Below are 25,519 nucleotides of genomic sequence, written 5' to 3'. Positions count from 1 at the left end.
CACTTCCATCTAAGAGTGTGTGCACACACAGCAAGGTACACTGTCTGCTTTCACACTTACATCTAAGAGTGTGTGCCCATATAGCAAGGTATGCTGTCTGCCTTCACACTTACAACTAAGAGTGTGTGCACGCATAGCCAGATGATACACTGCTTTCACACTTACATCTAAGAGTGTGTCACACACGGGGCAGAGTCTTACTAGCTGATTCTGGCTAGCTTGAAACTTGCTGTGTAGACAAGGCTGGTCTCCAACTGGAGGCGCTTGTCTTGCTCTGCTGCCAGTGCTGGGGTTACAGGCAAGTGTCACTATGCCTGACCCATCTTGGTATACTAACAGGAGAGCAACAGATCATAAAACTTGACACACTCCAAGGTAAAGTGTGTGTGGGGGGGAGAGACAGCAAGATATGATCTCACAGATAAATCCATTGCTACTGATTAATCAAACGTATATGTAAATACTTCTGAACAGTATCAGGTGAAACGTCAAAGAAAATTCTAGTTTATTAAGACACAGTACTTAGTCAGACATCTAATTTATTTTTTTATTGCAGGTGAATGTAAGATCCCTCAACATTTAAAACTGAGAACATCATTTCCTCATCTTTAAAAAAAAAATCCTCTTTAGTTAAGATTAGAAATCGTGTTGCCAAGTCACACAGCCTTGTGTAGCAGAGAGTCGGCTATACTGCGTCTCACTGTGGTCTAATATGAAGATCTGTGTGCACAGATGTGTTGTAGCAAGAGGAGGAACACAAACTGTTCCTTCAGCAGCGTTTTTCACGCTCTCGAATTAGGGTGTCCCAGAGATCATTAATCCTCGTGAGGCTGGCAATTCACCACCTGCTTTTCCAGAAATCATTACTTGGATGTTTTCCAATTCTTGGCTGTGGGGTTCACGTTTTGTGAACTGTGAAATTCTGATTTTTGTATTCCGAGCGTTCTCTACTCACCCTGATTGTTTTTTTTAAGACAGGTAGCCCTGGTTGGCCTCAGATTCCCTGTGTAGCCAAAGGATGACCTAGAATTTCTGATCCTCCTGCCTCCCTTGCCCAGATACTGTGATCACAGGCGTGCACCGATCATGCCTGTCAATCATGCCTGTCAATCATGCCTGTCATATTCAGTGCTAGGGACAGATCCCAGGACTTCACACTCCTTCCATTCAGTCTCATCCTCAGCCCTGGGGTGAGTTCATTTTAATACAGTGGTTTAGCTATTCAGTATGCTTTCTACAGAATAAAATGATATGTCTACTGTAATCCTAAGATACAGCATCTAGTGAACAGAATGGCCATGCACGCCTAAGGTGGACTATGAGTGCAGGTTACACACCTATGTGAAACTCGTGTGACAGATAAAGTGCGTATCACGTAGCTTCTATGTTATTTTCTAGCAGTATTTGGTTAAGAATGCCGTTTCTTAAAAGCGTAATTGCATAATTATGGGAACAGAAATCTAAATGCATTTAACATTTTTCCTACATATGTATTTTTTGGAACGCATTTGGAAGAGAAAATTGCTTTGATATAAATTTTTCGTGGTACCCAGTCAACAGATGCTGGCCCTGAGATAAAGACTTATTTCTTTACCATGGTGTTCAGGATCCATGACCGGCTGTGTCCTGCCCTTGCCTTCATCTTCTGATGTCCCTTTCTGTAAATGCCCTGCAGTCCTAGTGACGGAGATGCTGACCTCTGGCTAGGAGGAAGGGAGTGTGTAGGGAGGTGGGCTGTCTGTGCCGGTGTGGAGAGGGGCCATTTGGACATGGAATGGCCGGGCAGCTTTGCCTCACCCTTCTCTCTCCACCTTCTCACACACACACCCCCGCCCCACCAAGCTCTAGGGTCTCCTCACATTCTCAGAGGGAGGAGGTTTCCCCGTCCACCAATGGAAACACTTGCTTTCCTGCTTGTTTCTCTACTACTGGCTATCCACATCCAAAGGTGTGAGAAGGGATCAGATGTCCTCCCCGGGGCAAACCATGGCCTATGGAACTTAATTAGACCCACATCACAACAGGAGAAGGTGTGCCAAATGCTCTTTAGAAGTGGCCAGACACTCCAAGGAATGAGTAGCATCATTAATCAAGCCTGTCATCGTCCGTGCCCCCCCTCCCCCTCCTCTTCTACTCTCTGTAACCGGGACCTGAAGGGGAAATCCCCTGTCCGTGGACGAGGAGGATTGATAGCAAATGCTTTTACTCTGAGGTCTCTGATTTATCGGGTGTGACAATTAGCATCTGGTGCTGTGTGTGACCTTAACACAGTGAGGGAGCTGTGGTCCCCTGGAAGGAACTCAGCCCGGGCAGGGAGGTGGGCTTCGGGTTCAGGCCTGAGCGGTTCAGGTTCCCTGTGTAGTTGTGTGTCCTTGGAACAAGATGTATGGAACAACTCTGTCCCAGAAAACGGTCAGAACCGCCTGTGCCCTGCACACAGTTCCCGGGGCTTCTATTTATAGATTTTGTTCTCGTCCATGAACGTCTGCATATTTGATGACACGTCCCTTTTTGTTTGCTGTTAACTTTGTAATAATATATTTCGGTATCTGATATAGCTAAATATCTCCCATTGTTCTTCATTTTAAGATTTTTTTTTGTATTTTTGAACTTTGTTCACAAAATGAGTTTGCTATATGATTGACTTTGTCTGGTTCTAAAATAATCCTGTAATATCTTCACTATATACTTACATATTAATTTAGAGGGAAATGACATCTTCATATTGACTTTTTTATGTAAGAATGGGGTATGTCCTATTTATGAGTGTTTTCTCCCATGCACCCTGGAAATATTTATTTTTAATACAGATTTTGCATACTTCTTAAATAGGTTCCAAGACACTGTACTCCTTTTATTGCATTTGTGAGTGGAATTTTTGAAATTTCATTACCATTTCTGTCTGGTTGTTTGTACACATCGGATTATTTTTTAATCAGTGATCTTATCCTCACCACCTTATAAAAGTTTTCTATTGATGTATACAGTCATTTCTGCCAAGAGTGGTAACCTTACTGTTTGGGTTTTCTATGAGAGTAGAACCCCAGTGTGCTTGTAAATTAGATTTTCTGCTTGAGAATATGTGAGACTTTCTGTCTGCATCCCCACCTTCTCCTCTTGGATCTCTCTGTCTGTGCTCCGGGTATTTGGCCTCACAGGCAAGGGGCCTGTTAGCCATCTGGAATGCTGGCCAGGGGCCAGGTAAGCAATGCTTCTGGTCCTTGCTTGTATCCTGAGAGAGTGTAACGTGGTAATGGAGGGCTGGCCAGCATTTACAAGGTCCTAGGCACTATGAAAACAAAGCAAACAAAATGAAAATGAATTACACATCAGACCTCATGAGATGCTACAGTAGGACTTGACTCTCTGGCCAGCAGAGAGAGCAGATCTGAGGGTCCAGAGATGGCCCTGGGTGTTGGAGCGGACGTAGAAAGCACAGCTTTCAGAGCTGCTGGAAGAGGGCTGGGGTAGTTTAATTGGAACATTTGCCAAGCATGTGTGAGGCTCTGGCTGCGATTCCCAGTGCTCCCAAACAACAGAAGACCTAAAGGAAAACAGCCGAAGGTCCAGGGAGATGGCGCTCTTGCTCATTGGCACAAGGGCCTGAGTTGAGATTCCCCAGAACCAATGTAAAAAGACAGGCTTGGCGGCATGCTCCTAAACTCAGCAATGGTGTGATGGGAGGCAGGCAGAGACAGGCGGAGCCCTAGGGCTTGCTGGCTAGCTAGTCTGGCCTATGGGGTGAAAAGTTCCAAGCCAATGAGAGACTGTTAGGTCAGATTAAAGGTGAAAGGTGCCAGGTGGGAGGTACCAGAGGAATGACCTGAGGTTGTCCTTCAAAGCAACACACACACGAGAACAGCAGAAGCCAGTTAGGTGACAGGGCAGAGCAGGGCAGGTGGCCTGGAGCCTGTGAATATTCCCAGAGCTTGGAGCTGGCCCTGTGAGGGATGGAGCAAAGAAGTCCATGGTACTGGCTAGTAGGACCTTACCATTGAGCCCGGGGAGACTCTCCTCTAGGTACTACAGGGAAGCTTATTTGGAGGAGCTCAAGAGTCAAGACTAAGTAGGGAACCTTATGAGACTCTGAAATGTTTAAATAGCTGCAGAAATAATTTTTGAATCGTTTTTTGCAATGCAAATCAAACAGAAGTTGGAAAATAAGAATCACGAGGCTTTATGGATTTATGTCAGAAAACAGCCTGGCACTGAGCAAGTGAAAGATTATGACAAGTTAAAACCTCATTTTTCTTTCTTTTCTGCAAAAGAAAAAAAAAGTAATCATGCCGTTCTTTTGCAGAATCACTTCGCGCGGAGCCAGAGACCTCTCAGAGCCGAAGCGGTGGCTCTGCTGAGCGGTTTCGTGTTCCAAACGTGCATATGTTGCACAGAGCGTCTAATTATTCTTAGGGACAATTACTGTCAGGTTCCAAAATGTGCTCAATGAGCAGCAATTGGTGTTTATTCAGCTTTTAAAAGCCTGTGCAAGGGAACAGTGGGTTATATTGTCTGCCTGAAGAAGCACTTCGCCACCCGGAAACATCTGCCTTCTATTTAAAGCCACGGCAAGGAATGGGAGTGTATTTCAGATATACTCCCTGAGCAGCGCACACCAAAGAAAGGGGGACGGAATTGGAGCTGAAGGTGGTTTCTGGGACCCACCCTACTCTGCTGGTCCCTGCTGGGAGGGGCCTGTGGCCTGGTGGGTGGGGAAGTCCCGATTCTGTTGACTTTGCTTACTCTGATGTGGGCACACATTGGACCTGACAGCCGTGCCCTAGATACAGCGCTTGAACTTGCTCAGGTGAGGCTAAATGAGCTGTCAAAGTTGGGGTCTGTTTCTCTGAATTTCTCCGCTTCTTGTTGCTTGGCATCAGCGCGTGACCCTGAGTTCTCTATGCGGTAACCGTGTCCACTCCCGGCTGTCGGGAGGATACAGTGAGGCCATTGCCATCCGTGTGCTGTGCTGTAAACTTTCTGTGAGGGGACAGTGTCTTAGCTATCTATCTCGCTGAGTGAACACGCAGCAGCTTAAACAGACCAAATTCCTGTAGGGGAGAAATCTGGGTGTCCTTAGCTGGGTGCCATCCTGTGCCAGGGACTGTAATCAGGGATGGGCTGAAGTCTCACAGGAAGGCTTCATTGCTGAAAGATCTGGTTTGGAGCTCACATGGTTGTTGGCAGAATTCTGTCCTCTGGGGATATTGGACCAAGGGCCTCAGTTCTCTGGTTGCTGGCTGGAATCTTCTCGGTGTCTTACAGTGTGGGGCTCCTAATATTCGGGAAAGCCAGCGAGGGCGAGTTAGTTGAAAACAAATTACAGTCCTCTATAACTTAGTCACACAGGTGACAACCTACCACCTTTGCTATATTCTGTTGGTTAACAGAAAGAGTCAGACTAAAATTCCAACCTGAAGTTTGAGGTAAGAGGATCGTTCACAAGTTGGAGGACCGTGGGGACTAACAGAAACCCTGCCTAAAATCCCTGGGCCCCAGGAAGCAAGCAAAGGCGGAAACAAATGACGTCCCACCTTCCTGTGAGGGGAGGCCATTACATTGGGAACCACACCAGACTGTCTACTGCCCACTGCTACTGTTTCAACTATTCTTACAGGACATGGTTAAGAGGGCACTAAAGTTCCCAGGTCTGCCGCTTACTGTGTGACCCAGGCAGGTCTCCTGGCCATTCTGAGTCTGTCTCCCCACCTGTGCCTCACTGTCTCCACAGGACTATTGTGATCCTAAATGAGAAAGCCCATATGCAGAATGCTAAGCAGTTGGGAAATGTCAACGCCTGGCTGTTCTTTTCATCCTGGCCTCTTTTTTCCCCTCTTGAAATAACATTAGACTTTTTGAATATCAGAATAGCTCAGAGCTCCTCAGATTGGGTTATTCATGTGGAAATCCCAGTCCTGTGGGTGGCTTCCTGGGTATAGAGTTTCAGTTCGACTGGATGTGAAGGTCCAGGTCCCGTCTGTCCCCAGCCCCCACTACATATACCCCCACCCGCATTTGCTGAGACCTTGGGGCCAAGGAATGCAGCTCTAGGACCTCAGTAGAACCGCAGTTTCTTGGTACAGCGAACCCTCTCAGAATGGGCCTGTTGAAGGTCCCAACAGTGTCCCTCCTGGGCCTCTTCCTGTGGAAGGCTGGCTATGGTGGTGACCATGGCTATGGGTATGTCTAGATGGACCCACCTCTGTATTTCTAGTTGAGGTTCTGAGGACAACTCAGGGCTTTCAGAGTCCAGGTCTCAGAGGGCAGATTTGGAGACGGGGCCTTTGGTCAGAGTGCCACGTCATGCCAAGCAGACAGCAGGCTACCCAGGCTGTATGGGGTCACAAGCTCTACCATCTCACCTCGCCTTCCAATCTTTCTCCCCACATCTCGCTGTGATTGACGGCTGCACTTCCCCGCTGCAGCTGCGGGCTTTAAGGCACAGAGTACAGATAGAAAGCCACTGAGGGAACACAGCAGGCTGCCCCGCCTACCTTCTCCCCCTTCCTCCTCCTCTGATCAGGAGCCCCCCACCCTCGCCTCCTTTCAGCCCCCCCTCCCATCCCTTGCATCCACAGAATTGGTTCTTGGTCCCACTGTTGACCCCCAAAGTTGTAGGAGACCCTTCAGGAGTAGATGAGCCACCAGCCGTCAACTCTGTCATTCTAGGGGAGAGAGGCTGGCTGTGGGGACCATGTACTCTATTGTATTTCAAGTCCTTATAGTGTATAAGGAAAGCACTTTCCATAACAGCTACCTTGTTATAGGTGAGAGCTCAGGTCCTTTATTAGTCAGGTGCCAGGAGCTTGGGAACTAGTAATTTTAGTAAAAATGGTTATTGCTATCATGAAGGTTATCTTTAAAAAAAAAAAAAAAAAAAAAAAAAAGTATTGATTTAGAAGTTCTGCCTGCATGTATGCCTGCAGGCCAGAAGAGGGCGCCAGATCTCATTACAGATGGGTGTGAGCCATCACTTGGTTGCTGGGAATTAACCCCAGTCCTCTGGAAGAGCAGTCAGTGCTCTTAACCACAGAGCCATCTCTCCAGCTCCAACTGTCACGAAGACTTAGCAAACTAGTGTCCACACGCTACATGCTTATCCCCGGCTGCAGCCCCTCTTCCTCAGGGAGGGAGCAGGATCAGCAATCTCGAACGCCTGGGCTCCGACCCCGGAAGGGGCAACAGCTTAGTGCCCTAGGAGAGTGCAGCAGAGATTTGGTATGAGTTAATGTGCCAACTTCTCCGTAGCGACAGCTGCTCATCCCTCCTTCCTCTCACATACGCAGACTGTTGCATGAGAACGTGGTTTTCTCTCTCGTGTTGTGTTTCGATGATTAGGAAACTACACTGCCTGCTTGTGAGGGGCACAGCTGGGCCCTCCAGACGGCAGTCTTCCCGGCATCACAGCCATGAGTGTGTGCTCCGCACAGCTTGGCTTCTTGACAGCAGATGTGAAACGGTACAGCCGGAATCTTCCTTTGGTTCCCACAGCTGTCACCCAGCCGCTGGAAGGCTGTGGGTTTGGGAGGAACCAAGCGAGTGAACGTGAGGGTGTTTGCAGGAAAGGCCCACGCTCACGCTTTTCTGCTCCCAGGGCCTAGAAAGGAGCAGGCACGCCAGCCTCTGCTGCTCTTCAGGAACACCAGCTCTAGAAGCGGCTCTGGTTGCGCTGTATTCATACTGTGCTCTTCCAGGAGTTTCTGTGTTGCTCTAGCCCTGTGCCGATAGCCATGATATTCTCTGACATCCCTCGTATGAGGCTCGAAGAGTAAATTGCTTTCCTAGAATAAAGTTTGCCCTTGAGAGCTGTGTTTCCAGTAATAATGAGTCTTCTGCAGGTGCTGTTGGTGGAGGGGGTGGGGCAGGGCTCAGAGGCTCTCCTCCACATCTCCCCATGTAGAGCACAACACTCAGACTTCCTTGTCCTCTGAACTTCTGACATTGCTGTCATATTTATCATCTTGTTAACACTGTTGGGATTTTAAAAAATTAATTTGACTAAACCAGAATCAAGCCTTCAGATCTAATTTTGTGTCTTTAATCAATACTTATAATAGTCTTTTTTTTTTCCACTTTATTTTTGCATGCTGGTTCTCCCTCCCTGTTTTTGTCTTATTTTGAGCACTTAAAAGAATTTTCGAGATAGTTTGTCTATAAACCTTTTCTTCAAAAAGCTGATTTTGTGATGAGTATGTTTCATTTTTCTGTGGCTTTGTTAGGAAAGTCCCTCAAAGTATGGCTGTAGCAAATTCTATTCCAGCTTTAAAATCTTTCTTAGTAATGCTGGTTGAATTCTTTACTAAACAGAAAGAAACATAGATAATGTGTTAATATCTTTAACAGTCTCAGGAAATGATCACAGGTATATAGGAAGAAAAAGACAGCAGTTCAGTGTCAGACCAGAGGTGAAGGGTAAACCTAACGGAAGGTCTACGCAAAACACCTTAAACCCAGATGGAAGGTCTGCACAAACTGTGAAGGCTCCTCTGAGCTGTAAGGCCCTTCCTAGGTGCAAAAGCAAACTGACAATTCTTCCAAGGATATAAAATAGTTCGACCCTTCAAAACACTCCCTCAAATTTGAGAAGTACTCAGATGAAACATTAAGCTTCAAATGGTTTACAAAATCTTAAAATTAATGCAAAATCTCCCAAAATAAATTTGTTAAAATGTTTCTAAGATTAATTAGAAACCCTCACCCCTACAAATGCCACTAGGATGTCAGAGAGAAAACAAAACAAAACAAAACAGGACACTTGACAGGGATGAAAAACTCTGAATGAAGACTTTCATTTTAAACCAGTTGCTCATTAGGCCAGGTGCCCGGCAGCCTCGAGGTTGCCACTAAGTGGAGTGCGGGTTTGTGGGCTACAGAACCTGCTCACAGGGTAGCTCTCCCTCCTCCCTGCTCTGATTGTTCTCAGGCAGGTGGATCTTTGCCGACAAGCTATTTAAAGTCGTCTGAGACGGTGGGTGGCCTAGAAATCATAACTGAAACATTAGGTCAAGTTCCATTGGCTCACACACATCTGTCCTGTTTCAGAGAACAGCCCATCTTCACCACGCGAGCGCATGTCTTCCAGATTGATCCTAGCACCAAGAAGAACTGGGTGCCCGCGAGCAAGCAGGCCGTCACTGTGTCCTACTTCTACGATGTCACCAGGAACAGCTATCGGATCATCAGCGTTGATGGAGCCAAGGTACTGCCCGCCAGACCGTCTTGACATCCTCCCTTGGTTTTGTCCAGAGCAGTATGGTACCTTTGAAAGATGGGGGGGACGGCTGTATTCCCAACACTCTGTCTTATCCCAGAGCTTACCATAATGTCTGTGTAATCACACATCTTGCTCTTTCTTTTCTACCTAAAATCATACAAATGAGTGAAAAACAGATTTCCCCGTTACCCCACTGTCTTCCTAATTAACATTTTAATGCCCGTGCAGTGATTACATTGAGGGCCTATCGTGATCTTAATTTCTTTTACGATGTCTTCAGTTTCTTGCTGTTGCAGATACTAAGCATTCCCATGTAGTGAATAACCTCAGTTGTTGATTATATACCTATTGCTTCCTTTGGACTGTTTCCTTGGGGTAGATTCCTATAGGTAATATTACAGGTCTTGCTATTAACCCTGTATGGCCCTGTGTGCATGCATGCGGCCAGAACACTTTCCCTAAGCTTCTTTCCTGCAGCCCATGTGAGGGTGCTGGTTTATTCCTCCGTGGTAATCAATGAGTATTTCCTCTAATCTGGTTCTGGTATTATTAGGCATGGGAATTGGTTTTCATTAAATAATTTGGGAGTATTTCTTTTCTTTTTTTTTAAGAGTAGAATGATGTTATGTACTGCAGGCGAGATGTGAGCTAGAGGTAATCCTCCTGCCTCAGTCTCCTGCATGCTGGCATGACAGGCATGTACCATCATATTTGACTTAGTATTTCTTACGATACTTTTTGTTCCTGGTATTCCATTATTTTTGCTCCTTATCGGTATTTTTGCCATACTATTTGAGGAAAGAGAATGAAGGAATGCCAGCAAAAGTACTCCCGTGTCTTTGAAATTAAATAAACCTCTGCATTGTAGTCTGTCTGTCTGTAGTCTGTGTCCACTGTGTGAGTTATTTTTCTATGCTGTCACCTGATATCCAGTGTGTTTGAAGGTAAAATCCCCTTTTTACCGTCTACACCAATCTCTATTTTTATTTTCTAGTATCTATAAAAACCAGAGTTTGTCTTTTTGTTTTGTTTTGTTTTGTGTGTGTGTGTGTGTGAACTTTTGCCAGGCAGTGGTGGCACATGGCTTTAATCCCAGCACTCAGGAGGCAGAGGCAGGAGAATCTCTGAGTTCACCGCCAGCCTGGTCTACAGAGCAGATTCCAGGACAGCCAGGGCTACACAGAGAAACCCTGTCTCAAAACAAAGAAAGAAACAGCAAAACAAAAAACAGCAACAACAAAAACCAAAAAAACCAAACCAAAGAAACCCGTAGCTCTTGTCATAGTGCCCCTGCAGCATCCCTGCAGCTGGCCGCTCCTGTTCTACTGCCCGTGGTCCCCTGTGGATTCTGCCTCTAGGTCAGCTTTCCTAGACAACAGGAGGTAAAGAATTGAGAGCTGAGCAGTAGCACCTCCTTTAGAAGATCCCCCAGCTAAGACGTGAGACCCGCCAGGGCTTCCACGTCTGTTGTAGGCCCCAGCTTTCCTCCCAGTGTCTCCTTTGGGCTTTTATTCAGCCCCGTGATGCCTAGAGCTGAAGCTGAGTGGTCTCCTGGCCCTCTCTTTCTCTTCCAATTTCCACAGCCCTTCCTCCCTCAGCAAAGGACCCAAACTGTCCTCACTTTTTATAGCTGAGGTCCAGGTCCAGGTAGTGAGGTATACTCTGAGGAGGCGTGGCAAGCGGTGCTGGTGTCCTGTCCCCACACCAGCAGGTCCTGATTTGCTGGGTTGGCTCAAGGATCACTCTGACAAGCAGAGAAGCATTTCCTGACATTTTCCAGGCAGGGACTGTGTGGCCCTTGTCATTTCAGAGAACAGCAGTCGGTCTGATGAACTTTCGATGAGACTAAGGAAATAGTTCTCCCACCCAAGCAGCTGAGATAGACCGTCGGGGACGTGGTAAGGGGTAGCCAGTAGCAAGGAACTGTGACAATGGCGGACTTGTAACAGCGCCTCGTTTGTAACAAAGGACTGCTATCTGAAAGATGCCTTGATTTTTAAAGTTTTAGCTTATTTTCACTTCTGGGAGGCACAGCGGGGCTGCAGCTGTAATTACCTCTTCTCTGTGCTTCTGAGCCGGAGCCGCTTGGGCTCTTTCCAGGGTGTTCTGATGGGGATGGAGAATCGGGCTGACCTGCTCGCTTTCATCCGTAGGTTCTGTCAGTACAGCTGCCATCCTCAGGTGGGTTTGCACTCTGAGTTATCCGAGGATTTACTGGACTTAGCTCTAGATAAAGCAGCATCCTTACAGCACAGTGTGTTGGTTATTAGCGAGGCTTTTTAGGAATTTGTCAGACTGTCAGCCACCGAATCATTCTGCCTCTGCGGTTCCTGCAAACTGCGGCAGCGTGGTGGAGTCCAGGCCAGCTGAAGTGGCTCGGAGGAGTCAGATGGGTGCGGGAAGGTGAGTGGTGTGGTAATTGTGGAGTAGAGATAACTCAGGATATCCACTGAGTTAGGGAGGCACTCGGGACTGGAAACGTAGACCGGATAGCACCACTGAAATCCAGAGACCGAGACCGAGCGTCTCAGGCTCCCTCCCGGCCGTGTCTCCTGTTACCTTGTGTTCTGGAAGTCCACCTAGGGTTCCAGCTTTACCACTGCAGTGCAGAGAACCGTGGCAGAGCCTCGCCTGGCAAAGGAAGCAGAAGGCTAGGGAGTGTGGGGATGAGTTAGACTTAGTCCCTGAGTCACTACCCTTGCAGCCAGGAGCTGGGGGCAGGGGCATGTCTGGTCTGAGTAGTACTAGATGTTGTTCCAACACCACCACAGCCCAGATGGACTCTCCCTTGTCTCCACAACATCTAAGGGAACCTGCTTCCAGCTTCCACAATTAGGTAGGAGGTAGAGACAGAGCCTCAGACCACAGTAGCTATTACTACCCACCGTGTCCTTCTCTGCCCAATCTGAAGTCTGGATGTCTCGATCCCCAGCTCCTGCTCTGTCTGAATACTCTAGATTTCTTGCCTTCCTTGCTGTGGCTGCAATAATGTAGTATGCTGAGCTGATTGCTCTGCACTGTGCTGGCCTGAGGCCACCACTTCTTCTTGGCTCTGGTCTGTAGTCTCCCCTCAACATCTCTGTGCAACCAGAAGGGCTCGTTTCTCCCGGTTTGTGAACATGTGTTGTGGTTCCATGTTCACTTAGGCCTTACATCCCACAAATCCCACAAATCATACATGCAAGGCCCAGGTACCTTCCTGTGGGCTGACTCCGGCAGGGATGCACTCATGCCCTGGGGAATAATTATGGCTGTCTTATCACTCCGCTGTTGCTGCGTTCTCCAACACATGAAAATGACTGTTTTATTTAGGGCCTTTGATTGTAAATGTTGATCTGAACTGGGAACCATGTCTCAGCTCATGGGCCATACCTTGATTACCCAAGGCAGGCCTAGGTCCTGCTTCTCTTTGTTGGCCTGGACATGTCAAACCTGTGGTCTCTAACTCGTGCTTGGCATGTGTAGGCCGGCTGTGCCTCCCAGGGCACGGGATATGGCTTACTAGGAAAGCATCCTGTCTCGTCCCGATTGGATGGAGAAGATGTACTTTTGTCACAAGTTGCTAGGACAGAAAGGGACTCATTTTGAGCTAAGGCCACACCAGATGCAGTGGCTGCATGAACTCAGCTGCTGGAAGAGCACAGGCTCTCATGGAGGAAGGGGCTGGAACCAGCAGCGGAGCTGCTGTTATCCTGTCCCAGGCACGGCAAGCGCCTCTTCCCTGAGGTGACCAGAGGGCCTCCCCTACCTGAGAGCACCCGGGCTACTTACTGCAGGACGATCCCGTTCCACCCTGTTCTTCACTTTCCTGAACCGTGAAGACATTTCCGTTCAGGCACAGTATGGCATGTGTCCCTTCCAGTGTGGCCTAAAGACATGGCCTGCTGAGAGCCCTGCTGTGTTCTACCTCAGCATTCCCCAAGCCCTGGGAGGTGATGTGGGTCCCATGTCTATGTGTGGGATTCTTGGATACTTGTTCCCTGCATGTGAGCTTGTGAAGAGATATACTTGGGGTGCTTACTTGTCTCAGAGCCAAGCTACAGTGGGTAGCACCATAGACATGATGGGGGTGTAGCTGTGATGGGGTGTAGCTGTGATGGGGTGTAGCTGTGATGGGGTGTAGCTGTGATGGGGGTGTAGCTGTGATGGGGTGTGGCTGTGATGGGGTGTGGCTGTGATGATGTCAGGTCTGGCTATCCCTCTCTGGGTGTGTACAGAAGGATAGTGAGCAAGGGCCTAGCCACTGCCAAGGGCAAGCCTGTTAACTACTATTGGACAGATGGGGGCCACAGAGTTACTGAGCCTAATTCCCAGCTCCTTAGAGCACTGCCGTGAGCTGTGGCTATCACAGTACCCACACGATTTGTGGTAAGCGTGCACAGAACGGCCGGCTCCATGATGAAGCTCCATCCCCAGAGCACATGCTAACTGAGCCATCGCAGCCTCAATTTCACTGTGGATTTGGAACTCTTTGTGGACCAAGTTCATCACTGCTGTCCTTATGAGAAGCTGCCTGCGCCTGTAGGCAGGGCTTGCCTGGCGCAGGTGCTTCTCCTGGGGACTCTGGATGACTCTCCTGCCCTTGGCGCCTGGCTATTTATGGGATCACAGGAAATCTACATTAGCAGAGACCTGAGAGGCCGTCTGTTCTACAGATATTAGCGGTGCTCACTGTGCCAAAAGTTCTGCCTGACCGTGGTGGTTCAAAGGAGAGAAGCAGCTGGAACCCTAGAACGCTTAGGGTATTCTAGGAATGGAAAGTTGCTTTCAGAAAACACAATCAGGAGCCAGTAAGATGGCTCAGCAGGTAAGGGTGCTTGCTGCCAGTCTTTGAAGTCTGGGCTTGGTCTCTGAGACCCACACTATGGAAGGCAAGAGCCAACTCCCAAAATTGTCCTCTGACCTCCATAAATGCACAGTAGCATGCATGTACTTCCTCCCCCCACTCTCTCTCTCTCACACACACACACACACACATAGGTGTAATATTAAAAAGCAAAAAACAAAGGTTCTATCTTCTCTCCACCATTATAGTTTACTCTTTTGAAAAAAATGTCGAGCCCCTTTGTTAAGAGAGTGAGTTTCTGGAATATTCTGACCACACAGTAGGTTTTCTATGAATGTCAGATTTCTTTTCTTTCATCTCTGAGGCACAAAGGAGACAAAGCACAGGAAGGAAGCATCTTGCTAATCCACGTTGGGAGCGGGCAGCCACTTTCTGGTTGCTGTACCGTGTAGCCTCTCGTGTGTAGAACTCGTGTGCAGAACAACTCTCAACTAAGTTCTTTCAGCCTCCAGCTTCATCTTCCCAGCTATCCTTCTTCCAAGACCCTGTCACCGTGTTTGGGGCATCCTAAGAACACTTGATTCAAGTGCCCTGCTGGGACTGGATCTTTCATCAGGGCCCCGTTCCACGTGGAAGTGGCAGAGAGAACTCGGGAGGTGTTTGGAGGAGTCGGCAGCCCACCTTAAAGTCTGTGCGTGGGATGCCTTACAGAGGAGACCCTCTCCCCACTGGGCGTGGGCTTCTCCCTCAGTCATCTCTTCCCTTGTGCCCTGGAGGCCCAGCTCTTCCCTGTCTGTCAGCATGTCCTCATTCTCCTCCCACTCCAGCGCCATCTCTGTTTGTCTTTTGTTTGTCACCTGCTCTTCCTCACTTGTGTCTTGGTGGCAGGTCTCTGCCCCAGGCTTCTTGTCCCCTTCCTCTGCGATCTTCCCACTTCTGTGACCCCTTCCTTGCTTGCCCCACAGTCTCCTTGAGCCCTACCTTTTCTCTAAGATTAGATTCTACAAGTACAGTCCTCAGTGTGACTTGCCAGTGTCTCGGGCTACATCCTCCTCTCTCCCTGAGGACGAGCCTCCCTAACAGTTCTGTTACGGGCTTGAGTAACAGTTAACGTTGATGTATTAATACTAAAGTGGCCCCTCATGCATCTCCTACTCAGTTGACATAGGTCCCGTAGCACAAAGGCCCTGTATACAACTCAAAAAGCTCATGGCAGATTGAAAGAAACACAGCAAAGCACTGAACACACAAACCTACAAATGCCCCAGTTCACACTGTGTTAAACACACCAACCTTCTGAATGCCCCAATTTATACTGTGTTAAACACACCAACCTTCTGAATTCCCCAACTCACACTCATTGAACACACTAACCTTCTGAATGCCCCAGTTCACACTGCACTGAACACACCAACCTACAAATGCCCCAGTTCACACTGTGTTAAACACACCAACCTTCTGAATTCCCCAACTCACACTCATTGAACACACTAACCTTCTGAATGCCCCAGTTCATACTGCACTGAACACACCAACCCTACTGAATGCCCCAGTTCACACTGCATCAAACACACCAGCCTACTGAATGCCCCAACTCACACTCATTGAACACACCAGCCTACTGACTGCTCCAGCTGAGCTGCACAGGTGCTGCTGCGAAGTGCTGATGTTCACCGTGTGACCACAGGGCTGATGGTAGCACACCGCTGCTGTCCAGCAGAGGACCATGCTAGGTATCACCAGCTGGGAAAGATCAAAACTTAGTGGCTTTGGTATAGCTCTTACCTGCACGTCCAATGCCTGCGTTTCTAAAACCCAGCACTGCAAAAATACAACAAATAAGAATTTGAAGTATGATTTCTAATGAGTATGAATTGCTTTCATACCATGATAAAGTCGACGACTCTTAAGTAGAGATATTTTAAGTTGGGAACTGACCGTATTCCAGAAGCATGTGTGGGCTTCTCCCTAATCACACGCTCTCCATTCACCCAACAGAGATTTTCCTGTCCTGTTGCCGTGTGTGTGTGTGTGTGTGTGTGTGTGTGTGTGTGTGCGCGCGCGCGCCAGAGGTTGGAAGGCTTTTCAACAAGCCAGAGAGTAATTTCTTTTATGATCCCTTGCAGCTTTTCTGCTTTTCCTTTGTGGCAAGAAAATGGTCATAGACTATATGTAAATGGTCAACTGTAACCCAGTAAAACTCTAAAAACATAGTCGGCTTATTGGATTTGGCCTGAAGATTATAGTGTGTTGACCCCTGACGTAAATAGTATGTTGTTTATTTTATCTGGTTCTGGCTTTTATACAATAGACATGCCTTATGTGTTCTTGATGAGATCCTTATAAAGAAGAACAAATGCTGTGTTTCGTGACTGACCAATGGCAATGTCTGCGGCTGTGGTTGATTCTCCTGCTAGACAGCATTTCCTATGGGCATGCTACGGTTCATGATACGCCCACCCTGCTGGTGGGGGGTGCTGCTTCTGCACACGCTGCCCCGTGAGCACTCCTGTACATTCCCCATGCTCAGAAGTGGAGTTGTTAAATATTGAGAACCCAGCCTCATTGCTCCATACTCCTGCCCAAACCCTTGATGGTATCTGACTTACTTTGACTGTGCTGATTATATATTTCCACACTGCTAATCTGGGCTGGGAAGTTCTGTCTGTCAACCTTCCCTAGCTCTGTGTTCTCCCAGGAGCACGTTATCGCTTGCCCATAACTAAACTGCCCTCAGTCCCTTAAGTTTGCATCTCTTTGTCCTGAACCTCAGGCTGTCCCTCCTGCCCACCCAGCTACACAGGGCACTCACCATTGTGACCCACAGCAGATTAAAAGGCCTTTTGGAGGGCTTGGAGAGATGGGCCAGTGGTTAAAGAGTACTTGACTGCTCTTCTAGATGTCCTGAGTTCAATTCTCAGCACCCACATGGTAGCTCACAATCTGTAATGAGATCAGATTCCTTCTTCTGGTGTGCATGAAGACAGAATATTCATATACATAAAGTACATAAATAATTTCTTTTTAAAAAAAAAAAAGTCTTTTCAGCTGGGTTTGGAGGTACATGTCTATAATCCAACATCTGGGAGTCTAAGTCAGGAGGCTCTCGAGTTCAAGGCCAGCCTGGGCTACAGCAAGGTGCTTTTTCAAAAAACAGAAACGTCGTTTTTCTAAAGGTCTTTCTGTCTGTGCTCACGCTCTTTCCTTCCTTCCTCCATGCCTGAGAAGGGCAAGAGCCAAAGCTCAGAGTCACCAGGAGAAATACAAAGCCTTCTAGGTGCAAACACGGTCAGCCGGGAGGGACAGGCAGAGCCTGGTAGGGGCAGGCGCAGAAGGAGCAGGCCCTACCGGCTGCCACCCAGTCTGTCTGAAGGACAAGGCCGTGCAGCCAGGGGCTGTTCCCATGTCAGTGGCAAGAAAAGGAAGAAGATTCCAAGGCTGGGGATATTTTGACAGCATGCTCGCAGGGGTGTCATTCTTGCTGCTCCTGCGGAGGTGGATGTTCTAGGTTTTCTGGGAGGGTAGCCAGCCAGCTGTCTCACCTACTGCTCTGGCTGCGACACTGCTCAGACTAACCACCTCGGTAGTTAAAGCACAGGAAAGCGACGCTGTAGTGCTGATTAGTAGCCTTCCTTGCCACCGTTTCTTTTCTTTCCTCCCCTTCCTTCCTTCCAGATCTAGGAAGTCTCAGAACCTTGGGTAAACGGTTCAGAACCAGCTAAGGCATCTGAAGCCCATAGGGAGCCAGCGTGAGCAATTCACTTTCCCCCTCCTGGCTCTCCTCCAGCTCGTAGATAAGGGCGCTGGCACCTTCATGCTGACGACAGGGACTGGTAACTACAGACCTTTTAATGAGGAACGAGGAGGATGCTTGCAGCTCCCTCTGCAAAATCCTCACGAGTTCTGCAAGGTCAGCATTTTGTATCGCAAGGACGAACAACCCTTTTGTTACCAGGGAAGTGCACAGTATAATTGTATGGGTATGAGGATGTCCTGGAGTTAGAGATGGAGACACAGGACCCACGGAGACAGGTGGGAAGGATACAGGAGGGGTCTGTGGTTATGAGCTGCAGTTCAACAGCTCCTTGTTCTGTTTTCCATGACGTGCTACAGATGGAAGAGGAGGGAGATGAGCAGGTGGCGAGTACTCTTGGAATTCCTGCTTTGAATGAATTCAGGGCGTTCCTGGACTTGGAGAGTAGCTGGGCTTAAACCCTGTCCAACAAACTAGACTGGCATTGCCTGAGCCTGGTTTGGCTCAGTAGGCCATGAGCAACAACCTTATGAGAGATTGCATGCTTCCCTTAAACATGGCAGAATAATGTCCCAGTACATAGTGAAATGTGTCTGAGTTTGTCCTGATTCAGCACTTAGCTTCTAGGTGAATTATGTAGCTTCTCAGGGGGCGGGGTTCTCTCTGATAACAAGTGGAAGAAATATGACTTTGGGGGGCAGTACTGGGGACATGAACACATGAAGCAAGCATTGTGCTACGTCCCTGTCCCCACAAATGTGATCTGAGTGCATCAAAGATCTATAGAACATTGAGGGCTAGAAAGACCAAAATTCCAGAGAGATGGGCCCGCTCAGCCAAAATGGGCGGATTTCCTCCTATAGACATTTGCCAATTCTGGATACAGGCTGACAGCTGGGGCTGGGCCCTGGCAGACATCCTGCTGAGGGAGGGAATCAGCACTTAGCAGTGGCCAAAGAGATGAAACCGAGACTGAGGAACTTCAAAATGGTCGGCTCCCCTCTCCCCCACCCAAGACATTTTCTTAAGTTACAGTGTACAGTGTAAAATACACAAAACCATGAAGGCCTCAGAGAGAGCAGAGAACAGATGCAGGGATAATGGGCTCTGTCACACCCTGTCACCTGGACATTTAAGGACTGGGGCAGCTCAAGGCTGTACGCAGAGCTGGGCCCTGCAGAAATGCTTCTACGGGTAGAGAGACCAGTGGAGATCTCGACGGTCACATTGCTTAAATGGCAGAGGGCAGACTTGAGTAACCCCAAGCACATGGCGCCTTCACAGTTTGCTAGCTGGGTAGTGGGACACGTGTATAATCCCAGCACTTGGTAGGTAGAGGCAGGGCATCAGGAGTTCAAGGCCATGCTCAGCTATGTAGAAGGTCTGAAGCCAGTATAGGAGGGTGGCCTAGTTGGGAAGGTCTGTGGAATTAACAAGCTATAAAAGCTGATGGGGCTGGAGAGATGGCTCAGAGGTTAAGAGCATTGCCTGTTCTTCCAAAGGTCCTGAGTTCAATTCCCAGCAACCACATGGTGGCTCACAACCATCTGTAATGGGGTCTGGTGCCCTCTTCTGGCCATCAGGCATACACACAGAAAGAATATTGTATACATAATAAATAAATAAATATTAAAAAAAAAAGATCTCTCTGTTGAACTCCTTAAAGAGCCTGTCTTAAAGAGCCTGTCCTAAGTCCAGGAGTGAACCAAAGTTAGACTGAGTCCCATAGGAGCTGACACCCAACCTGACCCAGTCCGGCCCGGTGATGAAGGGATTTCCTGTCTGCCTAATTCATCCAGCCAAGAGGAAGGGGAACGTGCTCTGGCAGATGGTCACATTCTATGGAGTCTTTGCATTCAGCATGAGATTTAAAAACAAAAAAGACTAGACCTGCAGAAATCTGGGACCATATGCCTCGAGTCAGGAGGGGAAGCCCAGATAATGAAAGATTCAGAGATGGTCCAGCTGTTAGTGTTTTCATCAAGGATTTTGAAATAAATACATCAACTTATTGAGGAAACAGAGAGGAAATGAACAAAACGGGCAAAGGGTAGACTATCCTCGGAGATTTAGAATATTGATGGATTGGTTTTGATTAAGACAAGATCTCACGAAGTGGACCCTAACTGACCTGGAACTCGGTTTGTAAATCAGGGAACCTCAAATTCTCAGATCTTTTTGCCTCTACCTCCCAATTGCTGGAATTAAAGGTGTACTCTACCATGCCTGGTTTTGGAATCTATTTTTTTCAAATATTGAATATGCTAGATTTTAAAAATAACTCAGTGGAGGCAGGAATGAGGTGGTGAATCTCAGAACTGGGGAGGCTGTAGAAGGCGGATGGTGAGTTCAAGGCTAGTCAGAGCTACCAAGCAAAACTAGCTAACCAATTAAAACTCCTCCATTCTCTTTGTTCCTCCCTCGCCCCCATCCCTACAAGGTACTGAGTGGGTAGATTTTACAGCAGATATACTATATCAACTGCCAAGAAAACAGATCAATTAAAAATGCTCAGATCGGGGCCTGGAGAAATGGCTTAGTGGTGACAAACACATAGTGTTCTTCCTTGGGACCCGTTTTCAAAGCCCAGCACCCATGTTACGGCAGCCTATTATTCTTTCTCCAGCTTCAGGGCACCTAGCACTTTAACTTCCACAGGCACCTCTGCTCGCAGGCATTCCGTCTTTCCCAACACATATACATAGTTAAAAATAAGAAGTAAATCTTTTAAAAAATGTCTCAATTAAACCACAGAGAACCAAGAGAGAAGGGCAGTGGCAATCGGTCAACATAAAACAGGCCTAACACACTCATAAGGTCTAGCGCAGGTATAGCTGGAGCTGTGGAGAGAGGCAAGGAGAAAAAAGATGGCACAGGAGCAATCTGTGAAAAGAATGGCTGGGAGCGCCCCAAAGTTGCTAAGTTCATAGGTCAAAGAAGCTGAGCTGATCCCCAAGCAGGATGAATAGGTCTTGCCCTTGAAATCAGTTAACCGAGTCCTTCTAACCCCTTGCTGGTTTGTGACCTTGAACAAGCCACTTGACTTTGTTGAGCCTCAGTTTCCCCTTATTTAAAGATAAGATTAGATGAAATAACTTAGAAACTGTTTGGTTTTGAAGAGCTATTGCAGCATGGCAAACTCCGAGAAAGCCTGAGAGCCGTGGGCTACGCTCAGGGCAGCCTCTGTCTACTGGCATCCAGAGAACCCCTAAGGATATGGATGTGACCAACCCAGGGGCCATCTAGTGAGCACTGCATTCATTGATTGCTTCAGAACTTTGGACAGTAACTTCATGGTAGCCCTATTGGTAACCAGAAATACAAAGCTAGAAAACACAGAGACCGCATGGACCCTCCACTTTCTTCATTTGAGGCCAAGGGGTGGCAACAGCCAGCTCCAGGCCCCTGAGCCATCCCTTACAGTCTCCCCGCTCACACCAGTATGGCTAGTCTACTATTGATTAACCCCCTACCTATGCTCCAGATGGGAATCTTCTCCTTCCCCTTGGGAAGCAAAGGCTAGTGGAAGTATTCACTGGTTCGGCTGGCTTTTAGAGTGCCTGGGAATTCAAAAGGGAGGTGGGGTGTGGGGGAGGGCCACACATGGCCAGCCTTTAAGGGAACTTTGATACTTGGCATCTGTGAGGCAATAAAACAACAGTTTTGGAAACAGTTTTCAGGTGAGATGTTTTCCTATTGGTTTTATGAAAGGTCTATCTTAGGCTTCTATTGCGAAGCATCTGGAGTTGCCCTTTGTCGTGGTGTTGTGTCTGCCCTGGTAAGAACAGCCCAGGAGCAAATCCAGCAGGACAGAGGAAGCATCCCATAGCCATGGCCTTTGTCGGGAGAAAAGGGTCCATCCACAGCTAATGCCCTTCCTCTCTGGGCTGTCTCCTGTAGGTGATCATAAACAGCACCATCACCCCGAACATGACGTTCACCAAAACCTCACAGAAGTTCGGGCAGTGGGCAGACAGCAGAGCCAACACAGTGTTCGGTCTGGGGTTCTCCTCAGAGCAGCAGCTCACTAAGGTAAGTGCCTTCCAGCATGCGGCACCGTGGACGAGGGGGCCCCTCTCTCAAACAGCTTCAGACTCCTTGAATACAATTTGTGTGTTGTTATTTCTGGTGTAAAGCTAGCCGTGCGGGAGCCAGCCGGGCTGTGGGAAGAGGCCCACAGCTCCTACTACACTGCTCTGTTTGGGAAAGCATTCCAGGGGCCTGAGGGGCCTCCGGCCATTCTGAAGCTGCAGTCTCCGTAGACTCCCGAGGTTTGCAGCAGCATGATGGATGAAGGCATGAGGAGTGGGGCTGGCAGAAGCATGGCCATGTGTGATCTCGGAAGTGTGATCTCTCGTGAAGGTCACGCTGGAGAAAGGGCCCAGTGTGACCTGCAGCTCCAAGAGCAAGCTGTTCTCTGTGCACCGTGATGCTCATGGCTGCATCCTTAATAACTGGACGATCTGTGGGGTCAGAGGTCAGGGTGACTGTGGAGAGCTGGCATGTGTCTTGGATAGGATGTGTGGCACTTTCTCCTCTGGCACGTGGCCGGTTTATCTCTGGATAAACTGGATCCTAAGGAGGCTGTACCTGAGCACCCACAGGGCCCTGAGGCTGTATGGCTTGAAAGATTATCTTCTAAAGAAAGAGTGGGGCCCTCTAAGGGGCAGGCACGCGGAATACGATTGCTTTTAGGTTCTGGTTACACTTGAGCCCGGTAACATTGCTAATCCCAAGTCTCCTTGTCACCAGTTGTGACAAAATTATCCAGCTCTTTTTCTTCCCCTCCCCTACACCTTGACCTTGACCATTGCCCAGGGTCCAGCGCAGATCTGACTCCAGGCCACCTTCCTAGTGTGCTTGGCTCAGTAGGGTGTCCCACGGCTGCTCCCAGGGGCGTCCCATTGTCATTCCAAGGGCAGGAAGCAGCTCCAGCCCTGGCACCGAGATGTGCCCTACAGAGGGAAGCTGCAGACACCGGCCATGTCTTCTCTGATTTGACTCGTAGAAACTGCTGTTGGATGGTCTTGCAGAACATACTGGGGTTTCTAGATTTTATCCTGTGACCTTTGAAGGATTTTAGCCCCAAAAGTAAAGTGATCAGATTTGCATTCCAGATATTCTTTTTCTTTTTTTCCTTTCCTGGAAGCGCGTTGGATTCAGTCCAGGGTAGAGCTGATGACGATTTGAGTAAGAGATGGAGCATTTTTACGAATTTTTAAAAACTGGCAGAACTTTGTCAGACAGATGAGGGGAGGCCAAGACTCTGGGATGATGAGGAACGGATAGTAACAGTGTCTTCTGCAGTGGGGGAGGGGAGCAGAATCAGCTATGGTGCCCCAGAATGAGTGGCCAGGGCCTCTCTCTGAAGTGGAGCAGGGCTTTGTGTGGTTTCCATCCCACAGAGCTGCCTGCTAGAGAGGGGAGATGCCGGGGAGGCCCTTTATCATGCCCAGCACTCACTCCTACACCTTCGTGTCTGCAGGCCTCGGGCTGCTGGGTTAGCATCTAGTCATGTCTGGGCCCATCTTAGCACCCGCTTCTGCTTCTGTCCTGGAGCCCAGGAGGAGTCTGAAAGAAGCACTCCTAGCTTCCTGGTCCAATCTCTTTCAGTCCGTAGAGGAAACAAGGTAGTGAGGACAGATGAAGGGGAAAGGAAACATCAGCGAGAAAAAATCAAAAGGAACGCTCCAAACAGAAGTAGGACAAGGTGTGAAAGTTCAGTTCTTCCTTCCCTGGAGAACCGAAAAGACCTTGATCCATGCTACTTCCCGTTCTTCCCAAAGAACAAGTCTTGTTATTAAGGAGGAGTGTCCCGTCCTCCTGAGTCACCCGGGGCTCTGGCAGCAGTCTCATCTCTGCTCTGACTGTGGCCTGCCATCATCACAGAGATTTCTGAAGCAAGCTCTCAAATGCGTCCTTTGTCCAACATATTTCAAATCAGCGTTTCCTTTCTCTTTGAAGGCAGCGATTAACCACACACTGATAAATTGCCACGAATAGGGGCTAGCAGCCGTGACAAGCGGCAATTAGCTCGCCCAGAGGGAACCTGGGCCTGAGGGGTTCCTGAGGCTTGTGTGCGGGAGGGCAGCTGTGACTCAGTATTCCTGCCTTCTCTGCGCAGCCGCCCACAGACCTGCAGGGGGATCAGTAATCAGACGTTGTGGGCTGGACAATGAAACACCAGTGTGGACATTTTCACTTAGGAAGGCTTTCTGTGAACTTCTCTCTCCAACCCCCAGAAAGAAAATAGATACCTTGTTCTTAGCTTTCATTTAGAAAGTGCGCTCAGCAGCCACAGCCCAGGAAGTACCAGGCGGAAACTTTCTGCTCTATAGACAGGCTTTCCAAAAATAATAAAAGCTGTATATTCCCGAAATGGAATTAGGATCCGTGTGTCCCCTGGAGAAGTCATGATACTTCAGCCTGCTGAGGACTGTTGGGACGGAGTATGCCTTCTCTGCTAGAAAGAAGTTACGGAAAGAGACAAAGGAGGTGGACCAGGGAGAAAAATCGTTAGCATTTTAGTCTCTCTGGCATCTGACCTCACGTGCCCACCATTCTGGCTTTGCTTCCTTCTCATTCACTGCAGACAGAGGAAACGTGTTCTTTCAGTAGGGCGAATGGCCCAGAATAGAGTCTGCCCTGCTCTATGGCGAATGAATGCTTCTCAACCCACACACCTATGTGATAACTGCCTTCAGCTTTAATATTTTAATCTGGGTGTGGTGATTACCTTAACTGTCAACTCGACACAATGGAGAATCAGCCGAGGGGGTCTCCATGAGGGATCATCTGTGTTGGACTGACTTGTGGGTGTGTCTGTAGTGATTGTCTTAATAAGTTCATTGATGTGGGAAGACCCCGTCCACTGTGGGCAGCGCCATTCCCTAGGCAGGGATCCTACACAGCGTGAGAGTGGGGAAACTGGGCTGAGCACAAGCGAGCAAACGGGCATGCATTCATTTCTCTCTGCGATTGGCTGTGGATAGAACCAGTTATTCAAGCTCCTGGTGCTGGCTTCCCCGCTGTGATAGGATATAACATGAGACTGTGAGTCAAAATAAACCTTTTCTCCCATAAGTGCCCCCCCCGGAGTATTTTAAGCTCATCAACAAAAACTAAACTAAGGCAGAGGCCCAATGAGTTGTCTCGGTTGCTACGAGCATCTGCCATCAAGTCTAATGACCTGAACTCAACCCCTGGGCACATGGTGATAGGAGAGAAACAGCTCCTGCAAGCAGTCCTCCAACCTCCACATGCTTGTCATGGTATATGTGTGCACGCAATACAAAAATGTGATGCAGATTTTAAATAAAAATAATCTATAACCCACATATCCCCCAGCATTCTCTTTATTAATTGAGTATAATCATAAGAGTGTTACCCAGCCTCCTGTCTCCCAGTCGACTGATTTAAAGGCCAGTTTTCTACCTGGGGGCTGTTCTTCTAATGTGTTTTAGAGTACTTTTGGCTGCAAGTAACAGAAGAGAATAGGGTTATTACGTAAAGTGAGGGCAGTCTGTTGCTCACACCATGTGGTTACTTGAGTAAGAATGCCCCCCCCCCCCCATAGGCTCCTCTGTTTGATTGCCTAGTCATCAGAGAGTAGCACTATTGGAGAAGGATTAGGAGGCGTGGTCTTATTGGACGGAGTCTGTCACTGGGGGTGGGTTTTGAGGTTTCAAGCTCACACCAAGCCCAGCATTCATATATTCTCTCTCTCTCTCTCTCTCTCTCTCTCTCTCTCTCTCTCTCTCTCTCTCTC

The 25,519-nt window shown here is 48.3% G+C and overlaps 1 protein-coding gene across 3 annotated transcripts in view; it reads left to right on the top strand.

Annotated features, from left to right (window-relative positions):
- The window catches only part of Homer2 (homer scaffold protein 2), a 92,941-nt gene that overhangs the window by 42,924 nt on the left and 24,498 nt on the right, over positions 1–25,519 (top strand). For all 3 annotated transcript variants that reach the window (XM_005357670.3, XM_005357669.3, XM_026784348.1), the window contains exons 2-3: positions 9,040–9,196; positions 21,652–21,783. In XM_005357670.3, the coding sequence (XP_005357727.2) occupies positions 9,040–9,196; positions 21,652–21,783 (289 nt within the window). The remainder of the gene's footprint in view (positions 1–9,039; positions 9,197–21,651; positions 21,784–25,519) is intronic.

This window comes from Microtus ochrogaster, chromosome 22, assembly GCF_000317375.1.
Source record: "Microtus ochrogaster isolate Prairie Vole_2 chromosome 22, MicOch1.0, whole genome shotgun sequence".
Taxonomy (NCBI): domain Eukaryota; kingdom Metazoa; phylum Chordata; class Mammalia; order Rodentia; family Cricetidae; genus Microtus; species Microtus ochrogaster.
The sequence above is the reverse complement of the archived record's forward strand: the minus strand, read 5'-3'. Positions and strand labels throughout refer to the sequence as shown.